The sequence below is a fragment of the Bubalus kerabau genome, chromosome 5 (genome assembly GCF_029407905.1).
Source record: "Bubalus kerabau isolate K-KA32 ecotype Philippines breed swamp buffalo chromosome 5, PCC_UOA_SB_1v2, whole genome shotgun sequence".
NCBI lineage: Eukaryota > Metazoa > Chordata > Mammalia > Artiodactyla > Bovidae > Bubalus > Bubalus kerabau.
Genome location: NC_073628.1, coordinates 105740845 through 105757363, shown reverse-complemented (window position 1 = coordinate 105757363; position 16519 = coordinate 105740845). Strand labels below are relative to the sequence as shown.

The following is a 16519-nucleotide window of genomic DNA, read 5'->3' as shown; positions in this document are numbered from 1 at the left end:
CCCAACTGCTGGGCCGCGGACGGAGGGAGGCCCCACCCCCTGCTGCCTGGCCGGCGAGCGCACAACCGCTTCGAGCGTGAGGGCCAGGGCTCTCCCTCTGCCCGGCTACTCGAACTGGCGTCCTGACGTCGCAAGCCGCCGTCGCCGGGACTGACGCGCGAGGCGTCGCGCCGGCGAAAGTGACGTCACGCCCGTCCTCGCCGTCGCCGGGAGTGACGTACGAGGCGCCGCGGCACCTGGGACGTACGTTGAAGGTTGCTGGTCTCTGCCGGCTTCCCTCCTTAGCGTGAAGTCGGCCCGGGTTGCTTTTACATCTACCGCCCGAGCCTCCGTGCCTCCACAGCTCGAGGCCGAGCCCCGCGCCCCTTCTTGGATGACTGCCCCAGCGTCTTACTAGCCTCTCGCAAACAGCGCGTGGGTGTCCTCTGAAAACCCTGCATTTAAGTGAAGTTGTGAAAGTATTTGCAAAGACAATTAGAAACGAGACGTAGGAGGTGTGAGGAGACCTCCTGGGTTGGGAGAGCAAATTGACTTAAATCCTTGGGTTTGTTTGGAGGCACTGGCACAGTCGTTAAGAATCTGCCTGCCAATGCAGGAGAGGCGGGCTCGATCCCTGGGTGGGGAATGTACCCTGGAGTAGGAAATGGCAACCCCTTCCAGTATTCTTGCCTGGAAAAATTCGACGGACAGAGGAACCTGGAGGGCTACAGTCCATGGGATCGCCAAGAGTCGGAGATGACTGAGCACGCACTCAGTGCGAACCAGAGGTTTGGGGTCATGATATGACGGTGAAACTAGTCAACTCGGTTTTATTGTCCTCCAGCCGCTTGGAGTGGCCACTGAGTTGATGTTTTGCAATGGAGGTGCAAAAAAGGGAGGGGGCAAGAGAATGGCGATGCTCCACTATGGATCCAGAAGTGATGAGAAAGGAGGATGTGAAGGGGTGGCAGCAATGAAAAGGTACTGTGTGTTCTGAATTGGGGATCCCGATGGGAAAAATGCCACTGGAGCCAAACAGAGGTAGAACAGGGTGCTTGAAACAGCGTGTGGGGAGGGGGCCGCATTTTATATCTCTGTAGGCTAAGTGTGACTGTGGGCACCAGTAGAAGATAGTCTTCCTGTTGGAGAGGGAGAAACAGAAACCAGGGCAGTGAGTGACCACCCTTACTGATGTTCCAGTGTCCTATTACTACTGATGTTTTCACGGAAGAAAAGGCTGAGAATCAGACCCTTAGAGTATTTAAGGCCCCTTGAGCATAGTGTGGGGGAGGGACAGTGCATGACTGCGACAAGGAATCATTTACTTGGAAAGACTGGGTTGGGGGGCGGGGGGTGTGAGGGACGAATCAGGAGGAAGGAGGGCTCCTCCGCTCTCGTAAGTATTTAAATGTAGGTATAGCATAAGTCTAGGAGGACAGAACACTGAGGCAGTGAGAACGGGGGCAGTAGGGTTATGGGTAATTTGAATAAAGCACCCTTGACTTTGTAGTTTATGTTGAACATGTATTTCTCTTACACCCACCACAAATACTAGTGCTGTTTACATTTTGAAAACAACACCCCCCCCCCACCGCCCCACCCCCTACCTCACATTTCCCAGCTTCCTGTTTAGAACTTAAGGGACTACCAGCTGAAAACTGCTTGTCCATTACCTTTTTTACCTCTGCATAAGGCAACCTCATACCTCAGGTCTTAGTCCAGGCCCTGAGAGTTGCAGACAGATGTCACAGGCTTCAAGAAAGCTCACCCTTGTCGTTGTCTTCTCCCCCTGGCCTTTCTGGGCTCCCAGTAGCACCCTCAACTTGCTCTTCTGGCTCTGTACAGTTTTTAGCACTCTGTGCTTCTCTTTCCCACTGCTTTCACAGACTCTGAGCTCAAAAGGGTTAGGGCCTCCTTTTCCAGCCAAGATGGCTGTGTTGCGTATGCCCAGTGTATTTAGAAATATCGATCCTCTGGAGACACTCACCAATTGCTCATCTAGCAGATACCTGAGGGGGAAGGTGCCCAGGTGGGTGACAGAGCACTCTGTGCACTGTCTGTGCTTAGGCTACCAGCATCTCTTTGAGGTTTAATTATATACGTTCGTGGCATGGGAACCCCAAGCTGAAATAAAAAATATACTTAGTCTTGGACCATTGGAATCCCCAGGGCTGCAGTATAAACAGGATCCAATGTTCCCTTAGGACATATCCATCACCAGGGTCACACGGGACAAAGAACACTCCATGAGCAAGTATTACCAATAAAAGACTGAAAGCAGGGTGAGCTCCCACAAGGTAACTTGCATATTCATCAAGCAGGATAATTAATTCCTCAAGAGCTGGAGAATATAGAACAACCTGAGATGGATAAATAAGACAATTTAATAAGACATATAACTAGACATTTAGAGGGTAGGGTTTGACGAGTTCGGACATGTGTACATCCATGCGCCAGTAGTAACAACAGGCTTCACTGGCAGTCCAGTGGTTAAGATTCCGCTTCCACAACAGGGGACATAGGTTCTGTCCCTGGTGGGGGAAGGTCCTGTATGTCAAAAAACAAATACAATGGTAACATGTATCACCCTCAGCAGTTGCTTATACCTCTTTGTAATTCCTCCTTGGGCTCCCCTCCACCTGCCCCCCATCTCATCAGGTGACCACTGAGCTGTTTCCTGTTGTATAGATTAGTTTGTATTTTCTAGAATTTTACATAAATGGAATCATAGAGTATGTACTGTCTTTTTTTTTTGTGGGTGGCAGTCTGACTTCTGTCACTCAGCATATTCATTTTGAGATTCACCAATAATCTTGCACATATAAATAGTTGGTTCATTTCTGTTGCTGAGAAGTATTCTAGTGTATGGGTGTTCCCCATTTCATTTATCCATTCACCTCTTGATGGACACTTGGGTTGTTTCCAGTTTCTAGCTACTACGGTTAAGGCTGCTGTGAACATCCATGAATGAAACTTCATATGGACATATTCTTTCATATCTCTTCAGTTAATGCTTGAGCACAGGATGATTAGATCACATGTTCAAATGTATGTTTAACTTCTTAAGGAACTGCTGCCAAATTGTTTGCAAAGCGGGTGTACTATTTTACATTCCACAAGCAGTGTTCCAGTTTCTCCACATCCTTGCCAGCATTTGATGTGATTAATCTTTTCAGTTTTAAATGTTTTTAATAGCTGATGTCTCATGGTATGTCAATGTGTTTTTAATGTATATTTACCTAATTACTAATGAAATGAAGCATAGTTTCAGGTGCTTATTTGCTGTTGCTATGTCATCTTTGATGAGGTGTCCAAATCATTTGTGCATTTAACACTGTGTTGTAATTAAGTTGTGCTGTGTGCTCAGTCGCTTTAGTCATGTCCAACTCTTTGCAGCCCTGTGGACTGTAGCCCGCCAGGCTCCTCTGTCCACAGGATTCTCCAGGCAAGAATACTGGAGTGGGTTGCCATGCCCTTCTCCAGGGGACCTTCCCAACCCAGGGACTGAACCAGGGTTTCTTGTGTCTCCTGCATTGCAGGCAGATTCTTCACACTAATCTACTTGGGGATCCCCAATTAAGTTATGTGTGTATATATATATTTTTTCCAGATATGTGATTTATAGATGTTTTCTCCTTGCAGTCTGTCTTGTTCTCTGATCAGTATCTTTCAAAGTCAAAAGTTAAGTTTGATAAAGTCTAATTTATCAATTTGTTCTTTTATAGATGCGGTAAAATATCTGCTATGAAAAATATACTGATGGGATTAATGGTAGATTAGGGATTGAAGAAGAGAAGGGTATTAAATAGAAGATATACCGATAGAAAGTACAAATGAAACAGAAAAAATGAATAGAATTATCAGTGAGCTATGGGGCAGCCTCCAGCAACTGATATACATGGAATCAGTGTCCCCAGTGGGTGGGTTGGCACTCTGGCTGGTTGTTAGCGACACTGCTCCTGGCCCTGCTTGAACTCGGGAATTTTGCCTCTGATTCCATTTGTTGCTTCCTTTCTTGGCCCAGTGATTCCCTCACACACACACCAGTCAGTCCTAAGCTACAGATCTTCACGTCCTCTTCCTTCCAATTTCTGCCCCTCAGTCTCCAGCCACCTTGGCCTCCCAGAGCCATCCACTCAAGTCAGGACAGTACTGGACTCTGCCTGAGTCTTTCCTCTGTGCTCTGCATCCTGAAAGTCCTCCAGACAGTAAGCTGGAACAGTCACAGAACTCTATTTCACAGTTCATCTCTTTCCTTTCTCATTAGGGGTCATGGCCCTTCATTGCAGCCAATGTATTTAGAACTGTTGTTTCACATATTTTGTATGGTTTTTTAGTTGCTTCAGGTGAAAGAGTAATTCTGATCCCTGTTACTTCATTTTGGCCGGAATCATCAGATCTGATCAGTTGCTCAGTCGTGTCCGACTCTTTGCGACCCCATGAATCGCAGCACACCAGGCCTCCCTGTCCATCACCAACTCCCAGAGTTCACTCAGACTCACATCCATCGAGTCAGTGATGCCATCCAACCATCTCATCCTCTGTCGTCCCCTTCTCCTCCTGCCCCCAATCCCTCCCAGCATCAGAGTCTTTTCCAATGAGTCAACTCTTCGCATGAGGTGGCCAAAGTACTGGAGTTTCAGCTTTAGTATCATTCCTTCCAAAGAAATCCCAGGGCTGATCTCCTTCAGAATGGACTGGTTGGATCTCCTTGCAGTCCAAGGGACTCTCAAGAGTCTTCTCCAACACCACAGTTCAAAAGCATCAATTCTTCGGCGCTCAGCCTTTTTCACAGTCCAACTCACATCCATACGTGACCACAGGAAAAACCATAGCCTTGACTAGACGAACCTTTGTTGGCAAAGTAATATCTCTGCTTTTCAATATGCTATCTAGGTTGGTCATAACTTTACTTCCAAGGAGTAAGTGTCTTTTAATTTCATGGCTGCAGTCACCATCTGTAGTGATTTTAGAGCCCAGAAAAATAAAGTCTGACACTGTTTCCCCATCTATTTCCCATGAAGTGGTGGGACCGGATGCCATGATCTTCGTTTTCTGAATGTTGAGCTTTAAGCCAACTTTTTCACTCTCCTCTTTCACTTTCATCAAGAGGCTTTTGAGTTCCTCTTCACTTTCTGCCATAAGGGTGGTGTCATCTGCATATCTGAGGTTATTGATATTTCTCCCAGCAATCTTGATTCCAGCTTGTGTTTCTTCCAGTCCAGCGTTTCTCATGATGTACTCTGCATATAAGTTAAATAAACAGGGTGACAATATACAGCCTTGACGAACTCCTTTTCCTATTTGGAACCAGTCTGTTGTTCCATGTCCAGTTCTAACTGTTGCTTCCTGACCTGCATACAGATTTCTCAAGAGGCAGATCAGGTGTTCTGGTATTCCCATCTCTTTCATTGTTTATTGTGATCCACATAGTCAAAGGCTTTGGCATAGTCAATAAAGCAGAAATAGATGCTTTTCTGGAACTCTCTTGCTTTTTCCATGATCCAGTGGATGTTGGCAATTTGATCTCTGGTTCCTCTGCCTTTTCTAAAACCAGCTTGAACATCTGAAAGTTCACGGTTCACGTATTGCTGAAGCCTGGCTTGGAGAATTTTGAGCATTACTTTACTAGCGTGTGAGATGAGTGCAATTGTGCGGTAGTTTGAGCATTCTTTGGCATTGCCTTTCTTTGGGATTGGAATGAAAACTGACCTTTTCCAGAATCATAAGTCAGAATCATAAGTCTCACTAAATCCATTTTAAAGAGAGTGAAATGTGGAAACTCACCCTACAGATGTTAAGATCATAATGGTAAGACTAATAGAGGATGACAATAGGAAAAGACAATCAGATCAATGCCTGTAAAGAGACCCATGCATGTGTGGGGATGTGGTATGTGATGTGGGGCTATCTATATACTGGAAAAGGATAGATTGTTTCTGCAGACCAGGTTGGGGTACTGATATAAAATGTTGGATCCCTACCTCACACCATATACAAAGAGGCCCTCTAGGCAACTAAAGACATAAAAAAAGTAAAAGTCATAAAGCCAGTTGAAAGAAATAATTTATGGGGACCACTTACGTATTCTTTGGGTATGCAAGAATTGCTTAAGACCAAAAAAATACATATAACTTACAGGGGAAAAAGGTCTGATATCATCAAAATTCAGGTTATGTTTTCAACAAAGGACACTACTGACAATGTTAACAGTATAGGAGAAAATATTTGTGACAGCTAAATGGTCAAAGGTATGTATCTAGAACTATGCTGTTCAGTACATAAACATATATGGATATTTAAACTTAACAATTAAAACTTAAAATGCAATTTCTCAGTTACACTAACCACAGTATCCACAATGACTTATTAGTGACTTACTACTGACTAATGACCACTGTGATTGAATTGTGTTCCTCAAAAGAATAAGTTGATGCCCTAACTCCTGTTATCTGTGGATGTGCCCTTATTTGAAAATAGGGGTCTTTGGACTTCCCTGGTGTCCAAATGGGTTTAACCATCCAGTGGTTAAAAATCCACGTGCCAATGCAGGGGACATGGATTTAATCCCTGATCTGGGAAGATTCCATATGCCGAAGGACAGCTAAGCCTGTGGGTCACTGCTAGTGAAGCTGGAGTGCCCTAGAGCCCCTGCTCTGCAACCAGAGAAGCCATTGCAATGAGAAGCCCATGGACCTAGCCCTGCTCGCCACGACTAAAGAAAGCCCACATACAGCAACAAAAACCCAGCACAACAAAAAATAAACATTTTTTTAAAAAGGGTCTTTGCAGATGCAATCAAATTATAATGGATTAAAGTGAGCAATAATACAGTGAGTGGTATTATTGCTCTCTCTCAATAGTACAGTGAGACTCACAAAAGGTTTCAGGTCTCTAGCCTCCAGAACCATGAGAGGACAAATTCCTGTTCTGAGACACCCAGTTTGAGATTTTGTTGGGGCAGCCCCAGGACACTAAGACAGCACAGATAAAGCACATCTTCACAATTTCAGAAAGTCCTATTGGACAGAACTGGGTATTTGCAGAGCTCTTGAAAACCAAGGGGGAAAAGCCATAGTGATGGGAAGTTGTACAAGAACGTGAATGAGCAGTTCATCTGAGGGGAGACTCAAACAGCCAATAGGACTGGGAAGTGGTCGGCAGCCTCTCCAGTGAGCAGAACAGACTCAAGTCCAGTTCCTGCTGTGGCGCTGACAGATGAGCATGAGATAGAACACAGTGGTGCAGAGCACTTGTGAGACATCAGTAAGTCACAACCACTCTGCACTGCTTTAGCCATTAAAAACAAGCTGATAATGCAGAAATTAGGTAAGCACACCCCTAAGATCCACGCTCTCTCACCTAGAAAAATCCTCACACAGGTCCCTGAGGAGTATGGACAAGGGTTTTCATGGTGACACAGTGATCAGCATGGCAGCCACCCGTGTTCCTCCAGGGGTGAGGACAAGTCAGCCTGAGGGATACACACTAGAAATTGCACATAATGAACAGAAATGAAATATTTGTGCATTCTGCAGCATGGATAAATCTCAGGGTGTAGAGTTTAAAAAAAAAAAAAAATGAGCAGCACAAGATCAGAGTGGTTTCCAGGAGGGAAGGGAACAGGCATGGGGAGAATTTGCCAGACTGGAATCCTAACTGAGCAGAACAGAGACACCGGGGCAAAGGAAGGAGAGAGTGCATGTAAAAGTTGGGGAGGAAAAGAAAGGCAGGTCCCAAACGTGTGAGGCCATGTAATTAACACATGGCTAACAGCAGAGCTGGGATGTTATAGACACCATCCCAGCCCTCCCACTCCCCACCTAAGAGTGAGGGAAACCTGCCTCTGTTATATGTGACCAAGAGGACAAAGCAGTGACTGACTCACATCCAGACTCATAAGAAAATAAGAGGGGCTTCCCTGGTGGTCCAGTGGCTAAGACTGCATTCCCAATGCAACGGGGCCTGAGTTTAATCCCTGGTCAGGGAACTAGATATCACATACTGTAACTAAGATTACACATGTGAAAACTAAGACCCAGCGCAGCCGAATATTTTTTAAAAAAGGAAAAAGAAGCAGCATGCTGACATCCCTATAGATAGAGAAGACAAACCAGAAAGACATGCCCAAAAAAACAGACATTTAAACCAAATGTTTCATTGTAAGCCAAACAGGAAAAGGATAGTTTTGAAAAAACACCCTGCATCAGAAATATCAGAAAATCAGAAGGGGAGGCTGGAAGGGGACATTTCCAGACCACTGGAAAAAATGAAGATTTGAAAAGACAGCCAATACAAGGTAGAAATGAACTAGCATCTCTAAAATGAAAGTGAAGTCGCTCAGTCGTGTCCGACTCTGCAACCCCATGGACTGTAGCCTACCAGGCTCCTCTGTCCGTGGGATTTTCCAGGCAAGAGTACTGGAGTGGGTTGCCATTTCCTTCTCCAGGGGATCTTCTCGACCCAGGGATTGAACCCAGGTCTCTCACATTGTAGGCAGATGCTTTACTGTCTAAGGTGCATCTCTAAAGGAGAGGGAAATCGGGGGCCTTCAAAGAAGACTTTGCCCGTGGCCCCTGGGCTCCTGCCTTCAGGGCAGGTCAGGTGCAGCCTGACACCTCCCTGGAAGGGGGCTGCTACCTTCTCGCTCAGCTGGCTCAGCGAGGACACATTCCCAGTCCCCAAAAAGCTGCAGCGAGGCTGAAGGAGGCTCTGGCTGTCATCGTCCAGGACTCCGCTGAAGTGGCCAAACTGCACATCCCCCGGGTCTCCAGTGGCTCCCTGGCTGTCCTTCTGGACCAAATCCAACAGCCCAGACCACTGATCCTGAGATCTCCAGGGAAATGCTGGCCCCACACCCTGCCCCTGTGGAGGGATGTTTTGTCCACTGCACCCAATCCTGTCTGCACATTTTTGTGTCCCCTAGCTGATCAGCCCCCAGGAACATGAGGTCCTCACAGGCCAGCACAGATTAAACCGGTTTCTCCTAAGAGAGCAGAGGCCAGAATATCCAGTGGAACAACAGCGCAAGCAGCTGCCTGGGGGCCATGGGGAGGGGCCTGAGCAGGCAGGCAGGCAAGCAAGCATCTAGCTTACAGGTGTCATTGTCGGGGCCTCAGAGCCAGCCACACAGGGCATTGGGCACGTGTTCACAAAACGACTGTGGATCCCTCCTGCTGGCTGAGTGTGGAACACAAGCTGTGGGGCAGGTCTGGGCACCAGAGGGCGTGCGTTTGGTAGCAGAATCTCAAGGACCCCAGAATTCTGAGCAGGATCAGGCTACGCAGGCAGCCCTGGGGATCTCGGCCCAGACACATGTCCAGTCACGGCATGGACAGTAACAGCACAGACACTTAACTCTTCTCTGCATGGCTGACCTCACGTAAGCCTCCAAACAGGCCTCTGAGACTGCTCCTATGACTGTTTCCACTTCACAGATGAGACAGAGGTGCTGATGGCTGTGTGGCTCTTTAAAGGCCAGGCTAGGCCTACAGCCAGGCAACCCTTCAGTGTTTCAGAAGCAGAACAGTTCTTTCTGCCCCACAGCAGAAAAATCACAAGCTTAGGCAAATTACCTTCAGGCACCAGGGAGGAGGGCGAAGTCCTGACCAAGAACGGCCATCAGGACCCTACCTCCAGGGCACAGGGAAGACGCGTGTGCCCCCACCAGCCTTGCATGAGTCAGAGAGGGCAGGGGGAAAGGAGAGGGAGGCTCCTCCAGGACATGGTGGGGATGGAGGACTGGGGACTCGGTAGGGCAGAAGCCTGAGAGTCCCTTGCACCCCCTGGGGAGGACTGAGGGGCCACTGGGGAAAGGCGCAGCTTCGGAGATGGCAAGGCTTCAGAAGTACTCTTCCTGAACACCAGCTTCAGGCTGTTTCCAGAGCCTGTGCTCCCCGACCACAGTGCTGGGCTGGGCACTGGGCCTCTAAGAAGCCCCTGAACAGAGCCCTGCAAAGTCATCTCTGAAGCAGAAGCCTGCAGGTCAGGGCTGACCAGTCTGAAGAATCAGCTGGGAGGACAGGCCTGAGGCTCTACCTGACATGAATTCAATCAGGGCCACAGACCAGATTGGGTGCAGGGCGAGGGAAGGGTGCAGGGCAGACCTCCCAACAACTTCATGGTGGCCCCAGCTCTGAAACCAGCTGCACACAGGAGCTGGAGGCTGGACTGCCCGCCTGTGGAAGACACCTGAGCGCCCTCACAGGTGGCAAGGGGATGCAGAAGACCCCCAGGAAGCCAGGATGAAGTAAAACCCCTCCTACTCCCAGGGCTGTCTAGACACTGCATTGCACCCCCACCCCCTGGTGGCAGGGATGAGTCACTCCTCAGAGCCTGGCCCGCCCACAGCTGTTTGCTCAGAAGGGTCACCGCCAGTTGCAGAATCTCAAGGACACCCTAGCCTAGGTGGGGGAGGCCCAGGGTGGGGTGGGGGAAGGGCCAGAGGAGCCCTGCTTGCGACCTGTGCCCCCCACCCCAGCTCCAGCACCACGTGGGGAGACCCAGGCCAGGGAGGGGGCTCTCCTGAAGGCGTCTAATTGCAGCTTGTTTTAGCTCAAGTAGATCATCCCTGAGACTGGGCTCTTTCTAACCACAGCAGTGCTGCCCTGCCCCCACCCAACAGAGCAGGCAGGGAGAAGATGCTTTCCCCAGCTCCCTGGGTGGACAGGCCAGCCAGGGACATGCCGCCTGTTCCTCCACCACAAACTGCAAGGGCAGCATGCCTGTGCCCCTGGCCTGTGCTGACCCCAGGTGACCTGGCAAAGGGTTCAGGGCCAGCCACTGGACTGACTGATGCCTGAGGAGCCAGGAAAAGGGGCTCAACTTTCACCCTACCCCTTCTCTCCCCTGTCACAAATAAGTACACAAAACAGTGGTTTTGGTCTAAGAATGATGGACATTTAGACACTGGTGCCAGGCTCACACCTGGCCAGTGCCACACCAGGGGTGGGCAGAGCAAGGACAGAGAGGTAGGGAGTGGTCATTGCGGGGGCACCAGCCAGGCTGCTGGTGTGGGGGTCACTGGTGGCTGCTGGGGTGAGCGGGGAGGAGTTAGCCACAGTGACTCCAGAAGTGCCAGGTCCAGAATGGCCAGAGTCAGGGGCTCACACAGAGCCCGGCGTTGTCATGTGGTTGGTGCCCACAGAGGGGCGAGGCCGGTCTTCAGTCCATGGTGAGAGGGTGGAGGGGCCCAGCAGGCAGCAGCATCTCCAGCAGCTCTAGGAGGGGGTGGATGGTACTGTCTGTCATGCTGTGGTCGAGGCTTGGGATCTAGACCACAGTGGCAGGCCCAGCCGGGCAAGGTTGGCATCTGTCCTGTGCCCTCTGCATACAACACTGTTCTTTCAGACCAGTCCCATCTTCCCAGCCACCTGCCCCGTCACCGAGGAAAGTCTTCACCAGAAACGCAAAAGGAAAGGGAAGGAACCCAGCCCAGGCAAAGCACCAGCTTCCCCCCAAGGTCAGGGACACTCACCCTGGATACAACAGCTGAACGCTGGGCCGCCTGCTGAGCTAAGCCGTGGCTTCCAGCCTGTTGGATGCTCAAACGAGGAAATGCCGCAGGACCCTGCTTCCCCAGGCCAATCACTCCTGCAAAGCTTGAAGGGAGAGTCCCCAGGGGGCTTTAGCCAGAAGCACACACAAGCTGCCAGCATCGGGGCCACAGATCCTTTCGGACAGTACTGGACGGGTGGCTGGCTCCCGCAATGGGCCCGAGATACTAAGGCACGAAGCTATCTAAACCCACTGGGGCGGGGCGGGGAGGGGACAGGCTCGAGGGCCCTTGAGTTGGTCAAGTACACAGTGACCAAGCCGTGACGACAGCCTGGCTTTTTCCAACTCGGCACGGGCTGGAGGCGCAGGGTGATGGCCAGGGGCTGCCGATGGCTCTTCTGAAAAGGGGCTCTGTGGTCTCACGGCCCCGCCAAAGGCCTCTGGAGAGCGAGGAGAGCCCTGGACACGGCTGGCACCTCTCCTCAGGCCCAAGGGCCAGTCCCGAACTGGAATCTGGGAATCAGCTGCTCGGCTGGGAAGGTCGTCCGGTGACTCCAAGCCCTGGTAAGGGCCGGTGCCCCATCCATCTCCAGAAGGCCCTGTGTGGAGGTCCTAAAGAGGGAGCAGGAGCGACGAGGGGAGAGCGGGCCGAGGGCTCAGGGCCTCCTGCGCCCTAGTCGGGCAGGTAGAGCCCGGGCGGGCAGGTGTCTCGCGCTTCAGGGCTGCCTGCGTAGGCCCGGACGCCCGAAGGCCGGGTGCATGAGGTTCTCGGTGATGTAGGCCACGAGCAGGCAGATGACCACGAGCATAACGCAGATGGAACCACCCACCGCCGTCATGGCCACCACGATCTCCCGCATGCCGGCAGGCTCGGCGGCGAACTCCACACACTCGGCGGGTGCGGCGGGTTCCGGGGCGCCTGCCGGCTCGGGTCGCAGCGGCAGTGGCTGCAGGCAAAGGCGGTAGCGCACGCCGTCGTGCACATCGGGCAGCAGGTAGTCGCGGCAGGAGGCGCCGAGCAGCACGCGTTCGCATGGGAAGCGCGTGTAGGCGCCACGCCACGAGCAGTTAAGCGCGAAGGCGCGCACGCGGCGCGCCTCGGCTGGCCCCAGGCGCCACTGCAGCAACACGCTGCGGTTGCGCAGGACGCTGGCGCGCAGTGAGCGGCCGGCCGAGGCGTGCGCTGCGCAGCCGGGCGCCTGGCAGCGGAAGCCGCGCGCGGGGCTGCGGAAGCACAGGCGCCCGCCTCCCGCCTCGGGGCCCTCGGGCAGCACCTTGTAGGGACACCAGGGCGCGTCGGCCGCCGGCTCCCAGCCCGGCGGCGTCGGGGCGGCCGTGGCGCAGGGCGGCGGCGCGCAGGCGGCCAGCAGCAGCAACAGCGGCGGGGCGCGCATCCTGCGGCTGGGCCGGGCGGCGGCGGGGCGCGGGCTCGCGGGCGCGGGCGGTGGGTCACGCGGGCCGCGCCACCGCTCCCCGCGCTCGCCGGGCGCGCCGCGCCCTCCGCCGCCGCCCGCTCCGACCCGCCCCCGCGCCCCGTGCGCGCTCGGACCGGCGCGGCGGCGGAGGCGGGGCCGCCCCACGTCCCTCCCCCCTTAACCCTCGCTGGTCCGCAGCCACCCGGAGATCGGATCTCGCAGGAGAGGGGGCGGCTGCGCGAGTGGGGGGACGGGGCCCGGCTGTGGCCAGCTGCGCCGAGGCCGCTGTCCCTGTTGGCCTCTCGCCGTGTGAGCGCCCTTCGGAGCCCTGCCACTTCCCGCCCTGCCAGGCCTTTCTAGGGCTTTTCCGTGGCTTTGGCGGACTGGGGTCTCGAGTCGTGGCCCACGGGGGCAGCTCCGCGACTCTCCTTGGCCATGCCCGGCGAGAACGCTGTGTGACTCTGGGTAGGGAGAACCAGAGGCCTGGAGCGCGCGCGGCTTCACGCCGCCTCATCCCAGACCCACGGTGGTGACCGGCAAAGAAAGGGTCCCATATGCCCTAACTCCGGCCGAGGCGTGAGGGGTGAGGATGGAAACGCCCCCCCATCCCCCGACCCCAGGCTTCTGCTCCTTGAGAGGTGGACTGCGCCGACCTGGGAGGGGCGCCAGCGAGAAGAGGCTTCCTCATCTGAAAACTATTCATTCTGCACCAAAGAGGCAGCTACAGGATGGACCACTCTAATTTTTCCCTCGGCTCCTCGCAGATAGGGCCCTGGGGCAGCCCTCTGGATCTCCGAGAAGAGAGCAGGAATGCACAAAGGGAAGAACCCTCCACAAGCCCACCGGATGCAGCGGGAGGACCTTACTACCCTGGGAAGGAAGGGCACACACCTTCCCCCACTCCTGTCTTCAGCATGGGCCCGAGACCGGAGCCGCCCCTGTCCGGATGTCTCTCAGGGCCAGGAGCCCCCTAGCCAAGCCTGCCTGACCTGACTGGATGTGAAGCAGAAGCGCCTCATGTGCAGGGAGCACAGCTCTGAGCAGCGAGAGGGAGGGGTCCCTGGCCACTGTCCTGTGGACCCTGGTCCCCCCGCAACCCCTTCCAGGTGCTGCTCTCACCTGAGGACACAGGGGAGGGACGAGGTGGTCTCCAGCACTCACTGAGTCCTTGCTCTCCATGCACCCGCCCATGGAGCATCCTACTTCCACCCCCCTCCCCACTTCCTGGTCATTCCGCGGAATTCTGTGTCAGCACTGGATAGCAAGACCTCAACCGGAGCCTGAAGCTAGGGGTTAGCGGTCCCCTACCCAGGCCCAACACTCCTGCCCCTCAACACCAGGCCTCTCTGGCTCCTTCAGATCCAGAGCAGGGTCTCCCCAGGTCTCTATACCTACTGGGGTAGGGTCGGGGTGAGGGTTTAGAGAGAGGCACCCTGGCCCTGCCTCTGGCTTCTACTCCCTCTGCAGGTGGGGATGGGGCTGGGTTCAGCCTCTTGCCCAGCGTCATGGGGGACTCAGGAGCTCCCCCAGAAAGGCAGAAAGTTACAGTGACCCAGGGACCCCCACATCCTCACCCTCAGCTTCCTGGGGCCTGGACCAGCTTGCTCACACCGGGTTTCCAGTGGGAGCTAAGGCTGCTGCAACTGCTCTGCCCGAGGGGTTAGTTGTCAGAGGGACCCATGGTTCTCTGGGCCAGAGAGCCGCCAGGTAACCACTTCACCTGCCCACACCGGAGACAGGTGGAAACAAGACTGTTCAGAGCTTTTGCAGCTGATCGGGGGTGAGGGGAGAAGTCCAGTTAGATCCAACCTCAGACGTCCCTGGGGAGTCTGGTGCCCATGCCCTGAGCTTGTTGTGTGGTTGGGGGCTCACACACCAATGCTGAGCTTCCTGGTCTGGCAGCTCCTGGCTGGAGGGATAGGCCAGGCATGGGGTTGCGGGATCTGTTTCCCGGTCTGGGCTTGACTCTGCAGAGCATGTCTGGGCAAAGAGCAGGTGTTGGGGGAGGGGCATGTTCTGCTTCTATCCAGGGTATGTGGAGCTGCTGCAGGCTTGGGGCGGGGGCAAGTGTGACAAAGCCCTGCTTCCCAGCGGAGGGTTCTGGGCTGGTAAAGCAAACACACTCCTCAGAAATCCACCCTTCATCTCACATCAGTCCCCACACCCACCTCTGCAGCTGTCCCTGCCAGTGGCCACCAGGGTTGCCATCTCTAGTTCTGCAAAGTCCCGGTCTTAGGGCTCAGCTCTGCAGAGGGGCTGGAACCCCCTCTGTCACCAGCCACAGCCTGTGAGGAATGTAGGTGAATTCTGGGTCCCTTCTCCTAGCCCCACAGAGATGGCCCCTCTCAGATCCTGGATCCACTAGCCCTGAGATCCCCTCGCCAGAGCCCCTGCCTGACAGCCCCCAACCCAGAAGCAGGAGCTCATGGAGTTTGCAGGAGCAGCTGGAGCTTCTGTCATTCTTTACCCACTAAGGGAAGGGGAGGAGAAGTCAAGGTCAGCACCCACAGCCCTCATGTAGCCAAGTGTGGCACTGGTGGCCTCTCTCCCACCAGAAAGGGCAAATGGGCAAGACAGCAAAGACCAGAGGGCCTGTCTTTAACCAACTGTCCACCCATCATGATTGCTCCCTCCCCACAAAGAGACCCTGCTTTGGCTGGAACCAGCTTCCTGGGCATTCCCACTGGAGACCAGAGGACAGGGCCTGGGCTATGCAGACATGGAGGCTGGCTGCTGGGCACAGGGAACAGGGGAGGGTCAGCAGACAGAGAGGAACCAGCATGTGAACTGAAACCAAACCCAACACCCCCACCCCCACCGTGTCTTAGGCAGGTAGCACCTGCCTGCCCCACGTTTGTTCTGCCTTCCAGTGCCAGTGCCTCTGTTTTCCTTTTGGGGGCCTCCATTCTCCACTCTCAGGCTGTGGGGCTTTAGGTGGGTTCACCCACCTTACCCAGGTGTTGGCAGAGCACCCAACCTGGCCAGTCAGACCATCCGCCTGGCCTGAAGGCCTTTGCTGAACCTCACAGAAAGTGTGGTTGCTCCCTTGGCAAGGGTAGACATCCAGCTGCTGACCGGAAGGTGTCTCGGGAAGAGCTGGTCTGTGGATGAAGCCACCCCCAGAGAGAGGCAAGAAACCTACCAGAGTATTTGCACCAGGTGTCTGGATCCAACTTGTCTGAAGCAAGCCCACCCTTGGACTTCACAGTCATAGAGGCCAGGAAAGCCCCTCTTGTGTAAATAGTAGAACACCAGTTTTCTGACCATTGCAACTGAGTTCCACAAATGCGTGGCCTGCGGGCCCCGCTGACCTCCCCAACTTGACCTTCCACCCTCCACCCTCACCCCTTCTCTTTCCAAGAACCCTAGGTCACTCCTTCTGCCTAACACCCTCTCCCTGAACATATGAGCATCTTCCCTCAGCCCTACTTGCCCCTACCCTGACTGGGGTCTGGGGGCCTCAAACAGCAGTGTGGGCAGCCTGGCCCGCTGTCCCTTGGCTCCAGCTGTGAGCTGTGGACACAGACTGAACAGGGGGCTGAGCTGCCTGCGAGGGGCCAGCAAGGCAAGGGGGAGGCCATGGCCCATGACTGTGAGCGAGAGCACGGGAAACAGGAAGCCGTTTCTGG

General features: G+C 53.8%; 1 protein-coding gene across 1 annotated transcript; it reads right to left on the bottom strand.

Annotated features, from left to right (window-relative positions):
• Window positions 1-6027: 6027 nt before the first annotated feature.
• Window positions 6028-12965, bottom strand: FNDC10 (fibronectin type III domain containing 10). The gene is made up of 2 exons (XM_055582516.1): window positions 11456-12965; window positions 6028-11198 (listed from the first exon to the last, which is right to left on the bottom strand). Exon 1 carries the CDS (start codon window positions 12867-12869, stop codon window positions 12192-12194), a length of 678 nt encoding a protein of 225 aa, XP_055438491.1. The 5' UTR covers window positions 12870-12965; the 3' UTR covers window positions 6028-11198; window positions 11456-12191.
• Window positions 12966-16519: the final 3554 nt, after the last annotated feature.